This window comes from Odontesthes bonariensis, chromosome 2 (assembly GCF_027942865.1).
Source record: "Odontesthes bonariensis isolate fOdoBon6 chromosome 2, fOdoBon6.hap1, whole genome shotgun sequence".
Lineage (NCBI taxonomy): Eukaryota > Metazoa > Chordata > Actinopteri > Atheriniformes > Atherinopsidae > Odontesthes > Odontesthes bonariensis.
Window position 1 is genome coordinate 45100418 of NC_134507.1, and position 11150 is coordinate 45111567.

General features: G+C 47.0%; 1 protein-coding gene across 2 annotated transcripts in view; it reads right to left on the reverse strand.

The window, feature by feature from the left end:
- Positions 1–1185, reverse strand: part of vps8 (VPS8 subunit of CORVET complex) — an 89135-nt gene extending 87950 nt beyond the window's left edge. For both annotated transcript variants that reach the window (XM_075482305.1, XM_075482297.1), the window contains exon 1: positions 1077–1185. In XM_075482305.1, the coding sequence (XP_075338420.1) occupies positions 1077–1148 (72 nt within the window). In that variant the 5' untranslated portion in view covers positions 1149–1185. The remainder of the gene's footprint in view (positions 1–1076) is intronic.
- Positions 1186–11150: the final 9965 nt, after the last annotated feature.

The window sequence follows — 11150 nt, forward strand, 5'->3', positions numbered from 1 at the left end:
CTGTGTGGAGATCGCTCTGTCCGCACACCCTGTCATGCGAGGCTAATACGTGGTGGCTAAGGGGCAAGCGCTAACCCTTCCAAGTAAAACAACAACTTGCACACTGCAGAAACGTCACACCACTTTATAACCCATCCGACAATAAAGTCACAAGCCTTACCATCAAAACCATATGCATGGTTCTCACATTACTGGCATGGGGACGTTACAAAACAACTTTATAAACAGCATATAACTCACCGGCTGGTTGTAGGCTCGCGCATGTGAAAGCCCAAAAGAGTCGATGGAGAATAATCCCATATACAAAACAATTATCTTCTCTAGAAAAACTGCGTTCAAGTATTTAAAACGTTACAACAATACATGCCCAGTAATATTGTTGTAATGTTTTAAATACTTGAACGCAGTTTTTCTAGAGAAGATAATTGCTTTGTATATGTGATTATCGTCCATCGACTCTTTTGGGCTTTCACATGCGCGAGCCTACAACCAGCCGGTGAGTGACATGCTGTTTATAAAGTTGTTTTGTAACGTCCCCATGCCAGTAATGTGAGAACCATGCATATGGTTTTGATGGTAAGGCTTGTGACTTTATTGTCGGATGGTTTATAAAGTGGTGTGACGTTTCTGCAGTGTGCAAGTTGTTGTTTTACGTGGAAGGGTTAGCGCTTGCCCCTTAGCCACCACGTATTAGCCTCGCATGACATGCTGTGCGGACAGAGCGATCTCCACACAGGGAGCACAGATCTGGACCTCTCTGTGTCCTACTAGCAGTATTTGACAACCTCTAGCAATGGAAACACGCTTCAAATGCCCCGGAGTTCCCCTTTAAGAATCAGGCTTAACCCTGACCCGCGCGTGTGGTCGTTCGGGGTACATGAGCAGTCCGAATCTCTCCACCACGTGTCCTGTCGTTATTAATTCTACTTTCCATCGAGTTCAGATGGTGTATTTCTGAACTGGATTACCTGCATTATTCAGTTGATAACCCCCCTCTCACACTCTCTCTCTCTCTCACACACACACACACACACACACACACACACACGCGCGGGCACGGCTGCGGGTGGGCTTACCGACTCCACTTCCATCAGGTTGAGCTGGGAAGAAGCAGAGAGAAGACTCCGGGTATCAGGAGACTGCGACATTTCTCTGTTTACATGGACAGAATCCGGTTCTTCTTCTTCTGCGGAGAATTCTTCTTCTTGAGTTTTATTAGCCGTTGGCAAGCAGCGAATTGGTGTTTTAGCGCCACCAGCTGGTGTGGAGTGTGGACCGTCAACACGGTGGATCAGTCAGTTCTGCTCTCACCTCTCCCACTTTAGTTTATATTCCATGAAACCCCGTCCTCTGCTCCGGAACCAGGAGAATAAAACCAGGAGAATAAAACCAAGAGAATAAAACCAAGAGAATAAAAAACAGGAGAATAAAACCAGGAGAATAAAACCAGGAGAATAAAAACCAGGAGAATAAAAACCAGGAGAATAAAACCAGGAGAATAAAACCAAGAGAATAAAACCAGGAGAATATAAAACCGGAGAATAAAACCAGGAGAATAAAACCAGGAGAATAAAACCAGGAGAATAAAAACAGGAGAAAAAAACCAAGAGAATAAAAACAGGAGAATAAAAAACAGGAGAATAAAAACCAAGAGAATAAAAACCAGGAGAATAAAACCAGGAGAATAAAACCAGTAGAAAAAAAACCAGGAGAATAAAAACAGGAGAAAAAAACCAAGAGAATAAAAACAGGAGAATAAAAACCAGGAGAATAAAACCAGGAGAATAAAAACAGGAGAATAAAAAACAGGACAATAAAAAACAGGACAATAAAAACAGGAGAATAAAACCAGGAGAATAAAACCAGGAGAATATAAAACCGGAGAATAAAACCAGGAGAATAAAACCAGGAGAAAAAAACCAGGACCATGGAGAGGAGCACCGGAGAAGCGAAGGCAAGGTGAGAGAACATGAGGGGGCACTGGAGTCAGCCCAACTCCCACAAAGACCGGTTGCTCCTGCAGGTCCCACAGAGGCTTCCTGATGAGGCCAGATGAAGCAGGTGTGACAGACTCCGGACTACGGACTCCGGCCCGGCTCCCAGGAAACCTGCCCAAAGCAACAACACAGCCAAGCATGACGATGCTAAGCTAGCCTTGGGCAACTACCGTGTTCCATGAATGCCACATAAGGCCACAAACTTTAGTCATCATCATGAAAACTGTCATGCCCAAGTTCTTCAGAAAGATAAACGTCCCTAGAGACACAGGAGAAAGTGTACTGGATGAGGAGGATTGTCCTGCCAGGTCATTCAAGTCGTCCTTAGAAACTGGTCCTCTTGGCCTTTGGTCCTCTTGGCCTTTGGTCCTCTTGGCCTTTGGTCCTCTTGGCCTTTGGTCCTCTTGGCCTTTGGTCCTCTTGGCCTTTGGTCCTCTTGGTCCTGCTGTGAGCCAGACTCGATCTTTCCTGCTGATTCCTGTGTTGTGTTATGGATGATGGTTTTGCATACTATGTATTTATATGACTGTTCTTATGTTCTGGTAATTTTATTCTTATTTTATGATCTTTTTTTTGTTGGTACTTTTCTGTATATTTGTGTAGAGCACTTTGGTATACTCCGGTTGTTTTAATGTGCCATAGAAATAAACGTGACCTTGACCTAGTCTTTCTAAGAGAGCTATGCTGCATTACATGACACACTCTGAAACCTATTGTTTCTGCGGTGAGAGCTTTGCACACACGGAGAAAAAGGTGTGCGGGAAAGACCATGAGTATGACCACTGGGGGAAAGGGGAGCAGCTAACATGCTGTAAATGTGGAAGAAGCCACAGTGTTGCATTAAGGTCATTAAACAGTAGATTTTTGTCCTTGTTCTAAAAACAATGGAAATAGTTTAGCAGCTCTCTTATTAATCGCCATTCATTCATTCATAGAGTGTTGGGGTCAGGCCTTTTTCTCCCGGGGTCTTCTCTCTGGGGTCTTCTCCCTGGGGTCTTCTCCCTGGGGTCTTCTCCTGTCCCCACCTCTCTGAAGGCATGGCAGGAGGTGGTTTCATAACTGCTGACTCTCTTCACCAGCAGCCCATAATACCCTCCACCAGAAAAGTCCGACTCCTTTTTCAGTGTAACGTTCTTTCCTGCCACAAGAGGAGGACTGAACCAGTCCCTGTAGAGGACTTCTGGCAGACAATCACAGGCATGGACCCAGGAAAGCATTCCACTGCCATCTAAATGACACGTGTGTGTCTTACACACATGTGCACAAAGGGATCTGTGTCTTACCTGTATTCTGAGCAAAAGTTCCAAGTGTCTGCATGTCATGTAACTGTCAGAAAGACAGACGAGAGACCCAGATGCGTCACTCATCACAGTTTATTTTAGGGTTCAGGGGGAGAGGAAGTTGGGAGGTTGAATCCGGGGCCTGTGTGTGTGCGTTCCCCAGTGGCTGAGAAGAGTCCTGTGGCGCCGGTGGTGGAGGGTCCGAGCCCTCTGGGTCGGGGGGGGGGGGGGGGGGGGGGGGGGGGGTGTCACACACACAACAGGAAAGAACAGGCAGGGCAGCAGCACAGTTCAGGTAAATCCAAATTCTTAGTCGCAAGGCAGAAGGCAGGTCAGAATTACCGTGGCTGGAGATCAGGGTGGGTTTCAGACAGAAGACAGGTCAGGTTTTCCGGGACGGTAGATGAGTCGAGGTCAAAGGTTCAGGCCCGGGTTTGTGGGAGAAGGATGTCATGACATCCTCATGACATCTGGCCTAGTTACATCTTGTGCTCGGCTCATATGAATATGGGTAAAAGGTAGTATGGGCTGTTTACATTTAGGGCAGACGCTCGGCGTCGCAGAAAGAGATTGAGTCCGGATGACGCATGCATGTTATGATTAAACCAGTATAAAGTTGGTTCACAGTATGAAGACGGTGGACATTTTGTACATTCTGTATGCATATTTGCTGTGACGGTTTGTTCAATAAATTCCCCAATGGACGGCTGACCGACAGTGTACTCGGCCCTATTTTCTCCACAACATAATGGTGACCCCGACGTGATCTTCTATCCTAGAAGCCATGCCCGACTCAGTGCGAGCGAGGCTGGAGGATGTGGTAGAGTTGAAATCAATGACACATGCGGCATTCCGGGATAATGTTGTGCATGCTATTGACAAATACAGGCAAAGTGAACGGAAACGGAAGGAGCAGGATGAGAACTTGCAGAGGAAACTCACACAGATGCAGCTGGAAGGACCAAAGGTGGGAGGCCAGGCCCTGATGACACCGGGGACCACTGAACAGGTACCTCCACCCTTTGCACCCTCTGCACCCTCTGCACCCTCTGCACCCTTTCAACCCGTCACACCTCAGGCCTACACGCAACCACCATACACACCACGTGCAGGAGGACAAAGCCAGCCTCGACCTTACCGAGGGTACAGGAGAGGCACAGCCGTAAGACGAAGATCCTCGGGGGCATGTTGGGCCTGCGGCGAGTTGGGACACTTTGCTGACAGATGTCCGCGAGCACCAGGAAACCAGAATGTGCGGCAGGACCACGGCCAGTCCCCGCGGGGTGGATCAAGTGGCCCGGCAGGCCCATGGGTGAGTCCAAACTTTGGTTATTAGGGGTGCCCACAGAGTCCTAGAGGGGAGGGTCAGTTTCCAGTCGTAATGGTGGGAGCTGATGAAGAACCGATGCTGCAGGTTCTAATTGAGGATGAGCCAACTACAATGTTGGTGGACACTGGAGCCACCTACACTTGTGTAAGTCAACATTATGCCACACACCTCCCCATGTCAAATAAATTTATTGAGACAATAGGATTCTCGGGAATTAAGCAGCTAGTACAAATGACCGCCCCCGTGCGTATCTCCACAGGGGAAAATGAAATCAGGATGCCAATCGGGGTATCTCATCAGACTCCCCTTAACTTGTTGGGGAGGGATGCCCTATGCAAACTAAAAATTAAGATTTGGTGTTCACCGCAAGGCATAATCTTGGATAAAAGAGGTCTGGAGTTTCCAGAGTCGACACAGGCAGACACAGCAAGAATCTATTGGTTGGGAGACATTTCTGAGCCAGTAACAGTGGCTTGGAACAAATGGGAAAAATACATTCAAGTCCAGTGCCCTAAAGCAAGGAAACCCACGCTCGATTATCATTGTACAATGTATTATGATGTTTCAAAAAGTGGAGAGTTCGAAGAGCCGTGGGACAAACAAACGGAACACTCTGAGATAAATTTGACAACTCAATACATTATCATTGGAAAACAAGGGGCAGCCATGAATGTGGAATCAAATGCATTTATTTCAAAATGGTACAATGTGCCAGAATCTGCTCCACATGTTACTTTGTTGGTGAATGAGAATTACAAAGCAAAGGATGTGGGGCCCATGATGAAAACAGCGTTAGGAGTAAAGTGGGAGCGAACAGAGAATCCGTTAATTTTCCAATCACAGGATGCCACGATGATTAAAATCCTATGCAGCGTATCAGCATTGGCGAAACCGCAGGCTGTTATGGCATTGGTGAACCAATCAGTCCAGACAGCAAAGCAAAGTGAGACAGAAAGGGTTGAGAGTGATCTGTTGAAAGAAATGATAGCTCATGTCCCAAACCAAGTGTGGTCTAAGAATGAGGCCGATGTTGGTTTGGTGAAATCTGCTAACCCAGTGAAAGTAGAGTTAAGACCTAATGTCAAACTTCCTAATCGTCCTCAGTATCCACTCAAGCCAGAAGCAGAGGAGGGGGTAAGTGGGACAGTAGAAGGTTTTGTAGGAAAAGGAGTGTTGGTTGAGACAGTCAGTGCGTGTAATACTCCAATATTTCCAGTACTGAAGGCAGACAAATCTAAATACAGGTTAGCACATGACTTGCGCATGATAAACGCGATTGTGGAAGATTGGCCAGCAGAGGTGCCAAATCCATACACACTCCTCACCAACGTGCCTCCTGATGCAAAATCTTTCACAGTAATCGATTTATGTTCTGCATTTTTCAGCATTCCTCTATCCGAGGAATCCCAGTATTTGTTCGCATTCACATACAGAGGTAAGAAGTACACTTACACCAGACTTCCTCAAGGGTTTAAACACAGCCCTCATGTGTTTAACCAGGTCCTTGGACAGGACCTAGAGGGCCTCGCATTGAACGGTACCCTACTACGCTATGTCGATGATCTCTTGCTATGCTCACCAACACTTGAGGCGTGTCATCAGGACTCTATGAAGATCCTTGAGAGGCTGGCAGAGGGAGGGTACAAAGTTTCTAAATCAAAACTGCAGTATTGTCAACCTAAAGTAGATTATCTGGGGAGGGTAATCTCGCAGGGAACGATTGCTATTTCCCCAACACACTTGGAGGGAGTAAGTAAGGCACCATGTCCAAAAACAATTGAGGAAATGATGATCTTTTTGGGGATGACAGGTTTCAGTGCAGATTGGATAGAAGATTATGCAATTAAATGCGCTCCCTTGAGAGGGATCATGAAACAATCCAAAGACCAAAGGTTGAAAGCACCACTGGAGTGGACCAGCGAGGCTAAGTTAGCCTTCGAAAGTTTGAAACAGGATTTGCAAAAAGCACCAACACTGGCAATACCAGACTATGAGAAGCCATTTTTCTTATATGTCTCGAACAGACACAACATGTACGCTTCTGCAGTGCTGATGCAGGAAACGTGTAGTGGTCGCAGAAAACAAGCCATTGCTTATTACAGTACAAAGTTGGATAATGTTGTACAAGGCTGGCCACCGTGTTATCAAGGGTTGGCCGCAGTGCAGTATGCTTATGAGAAAGCATCCACAATAACAATGGGGTATCCAGTCAACATCATGACACACCATAACATCTCAGAACTAATAAATCAGGGAAAGTATGTTGTGACTCAGGCAAGGTGTTTGCAGTTTATGCATCTGTTGACATATCCGGATGTGAGAATACAGAAGTGTACTACATTGAATCCGGCGGATGTCATTCCACTCGAGTTTGAAGGAGAACCACATGAGTGTGTAGCAGAAACTATGAGATATACCAAATTGAGACCTGATTTAGAAGCAACTCCGCTTGGGCGGGCTGATGTCACCTACTTTGTGGATGGTTCATGTTTCAGAGATCATTTGGGTAATCATGCAGGTTTTGCAGTTGTGAAGCAGGAAGGCGGAGACTTTGTGACGGTGAAGGCTGAGAAGTGTGAACAGCCATGTTCGGCACAGTTGGCTGAACTGAAGGCATTAACGGAAGCATGTCGACTGGCGAAGGGTAAGGTTGCAAATGTGTACACAGATTCTGCATATGCTCATGGTATTTGCTATTTGTTTGGAGCAGTTTGGAAGCAGAGAGGGTTCAGAAGGGCAGACGGGAGTCCAGTGCGGCACGAGGTCCAAGTGAGGGAGCTGATTGCAGCCATGATGCTCCCCTCGAAACTGGCAGTGATAAAGTGCCAGGCACATCGGAAAGGTAACGAAATGGTCAGTAAAGGTAATAACGCGGCTGATGAAGCAGCGAAAGTAGCATCAGGTTGCCAGGTGGCTGTTTTGGCACCAATGGTGTCACTGGAGCCAGATGTTACGCCAGAGGACATCATTCTAATGCAACAGGAAGCAGGGGTGGGGGAGCACAATGTCTGGACGCGGAGAGGCGCCACGAAGAACGAGAAGGGATTGTGGAGATCACATGATGGTCTCCTGGTGGCACCAGTGGCTCTGCTGACAATGCTGATCTCTGATGTTCACAGTGTGTATCACTGTGCCAGGGCAGAGGTAGTGAAAAAGGTAAAACAACAAGGTTATTGGTCACCATACATGCATGCAATGGTTGATGAAGTGTTGGGTCAATGTGAAATCTGTGCACAGAACAATGTGCGAAAGGGTGTGAAGACACCAGTGGGACACATTCCGGTGCCAGAAGGACCCTTTAAGTCATTGGTCATAGACTATGTGGACATGATTAAAACAGTACAAGGGAAAAGGTACATGCTAGTGGTGATTGACCGTTTCAGCCGGTGGGTCGAAGCAACTCCATCCAAGGATTTGGGAGCAGAGACGGTCGTGAAGTTTTTGGTAAGAGAGGTGATTCCTCGGTTTGGCATTCCAGCAGAGATTAGCTCAGATAACGGCTCAGCGTTTGTTCAGAAGGTTGCGAAAGGCATTCTGCAGCAGCTGCGAATCAAGCAGCGCTGTGGGGCCGTTTATCACCCACAAAGTCAAGGGATGGTTGAGAGAATCAATGGAACTTTGAAAGTGAAATTGAATAAAATCTGTGCTTCAACTAAACTAAACTGGGTAGATGCTTTGCCGCTTGCACTAATGAGCTATCGTATGCAGACTCATAGAGTCACGCACCTAACACCGCATGAAATGCTAACGGGTCGACCCATGCCGGCGCCTCAGTTGAGAGGGCCATTTAAAGGGCCCCCACTTGAGCAGCTGCAAACAGAGTTGAAAGCTTACATGAGGCAGCTGACTGCAATCCACAGAACAATCTATCTACGGGAAAAGTCCAGAGGCGTGAGTCTCGAACAGCCGGTTGAGAGACCAGTGGTGCCGGGCGACCAGGTGTACATCAAAGTATTCCGAAGGAAGTGGCATGAGCCAAGACGAGAAGGACCGTACGCAGTGGTGCGAGCAACGCCAACAGCAGTTCAAGTGGAAGGTAGCAACACATGGTACCATTTGAATCACTGCACTAAGGTTCGGGTTAAAGGCACAGACGGAGTTAAGTCCGAGGGGAAGAATGAACAAAAGGAAGATGTTAAGATTTCTGACACTGATGAGCATCCAGGTGTGGGTGTGGGCCGACGGCATGGGCTCAGGAGAGCAAGGCCTGGAGGTGTGGGACGGGATCCCGCATCCAAGAGAGGTGGGAAGGGGTCCAGTGAGGAAGACACCGCGCAGGGGAAGTAGCCAGCCTGGGTCAGATGAGTATGATGCAACAATACACACCCACTCAGGCCATGCCACGCCACAAACTTTGCCAGCATTACACACTAGAGCTACTCATGAAAAGGCAGATGTTAAGCTTGAATTTAAGTACGTTGGAATAAAGGATGGTGAGGAAGTGTGGATCATGGGTCCGGTGGAGGAGACGACCAAATCACCGCCTCCGGACGCTACAACGAAGGGACAATCTGGGAAGAGCAGGGTGTCCTCGGGCCAGAAAGGAGTTGTTCACTATGGTGGTAAGAATAGAAAGATTTCACGGGAAAATCTAGGGGGACTTGATACCATTAGCACTACAGGACGGAAGAATCATGTTAATCCAAGAACATATGGAGGGTACATGCACAGGAAGAGACAGGAAAACAGTGTAAGTGTGGAAGATGGTTTGTGGGGGAAGGCAGCACAGAATATGTGGTATAGATGGGCATGGTACACTACGAGAGAACTAACGGCGACGGAGTGCCTCATATGCGCAGACGCTCCGGGGGCATTGCCTGTTGTTGTTGCAGAGCCACACACCTTCAGGGACTGTGCAGTGGTCCAGCAACGGGAATGCAGAGAAGGTAGGTTTACACCTCAGAAGGATAAATGGTTATTGTTTGAGCTTCCTATGTGTGGGATTAAGTGCAGATTGATGTTTGGGGCAAATAAATTACAGGACTTTTTCAAAAAAGGGAGGGGCCACAAATTGGAGTCGTCCTGTGCTGAATTTAATCTTAGTACAACACAGGATGGGCCTCCGACTGATTATAGAGTAGATTACGATGGTGAGTTTGAATGCTTCACGAGTGGTGGATTTACTAATGACAGTGGAACTCACGTAGGTAACACTACCGTTAAATGCAACGTCACATGGGTTTTATCTTGGTTTCCACACGCAAATATGAAACCGATATTTATCAGGAAACCTGTGTGGTATGAAAATCCAGTTCCTTTGGATCAAAAATGTGAGGATATAGAAATGACAATTCCGACTCTCTACCTGTTTGGGGATCAGACACACCCAATAGCGGATAGTTATTGGATGTGTGGAGAGGACGTTTTGTTAAACGTGTTACCCAACAGGTGGGTAGGCCTGTGTGCACTTGTGAGGATGAAGACTTCGGTTGTGTTAGTGTATGACAAGGTAAACGAGTTACTGGGGTTGGATGTGGAAAAAGGGAGAATTAAAAGATCTAGTGGTGACTACATCATGGATAAGCACGTTTACTTGGATGCAATAGGGCAGCCGAGAGGGATTCCTTTTGAGTTCAAAGCACGCAGTGAGGTTGCAGCTGGATTTGAGTCTATTTTGCCGTGGATCACAATTAACAAAAATGTGGAGTGGATTAATTACATATACTACAACCAACAGAGAATTCTTAACTACACGAGTGAAGGGCTTGGAGCCTTTGGAGAACAACTACATGAGACGAGTAGGATGGCTTGGCAGAACAGACAGGCTTTGGATTGGATATTAGCGGAGAAAGGTGGCGTTTGCCAGATGGTTGGGGAAAAATGTTGTACATTTATACCCGGGAACACTGCAGCTGATGGTACGTTTACAACGGCCATGAAGAAGATCAGGGAGCTGAAAGAGGAGCTGAAGGGTAATGCTGGTGGTAGTGACGGGTGGTGGGCTGGTCTGGATGGGATTTTGGGAGAGTGGGGAGCGATGGCAGTGAAGGCGGGATTAGCTATATTGTCAATATTCATAATGGTTGCCCTATTGGTGTGTTGCATTATACCCATTCTGAGGAGGTGGTTGCTGCAAGTGATGTTCAAACGGAGTATGGAACAGACCAGGAGACAGATGACCATGCGAGACCAGGTCTGAGGACCAACGCATGGGAGAGCGGGCCAACGAATGAAGGTTACCAACGGACGGTTCACATGATTCTTTCCTCGAGGGTGGAACCACGGTTAGTATGATAGGGAGAAGAGATGCTGAAGATCTCTTTGATTGGGAGTGACGTACTGGCGACCTCTCCTCCCAGAGTTAGCTTAGCAGTTCCAGACCCAGCCGGACGGATGTTCGGCCAGGAGCAGACGACACCAGAGTACAGGTGATGGGACGGGACTGGAAGAGCTGCATTACATTGCTTTTTATTACTTTTGTTGTGTGATAATCCATAATTTTATGTATTGTACTTGAGACGAAACTGTGATTAATCGGTTTGATGGTCGTGTATTCATTCTATGTTTATTATCAATCAAAACTGATCACTGATATGTCCATTG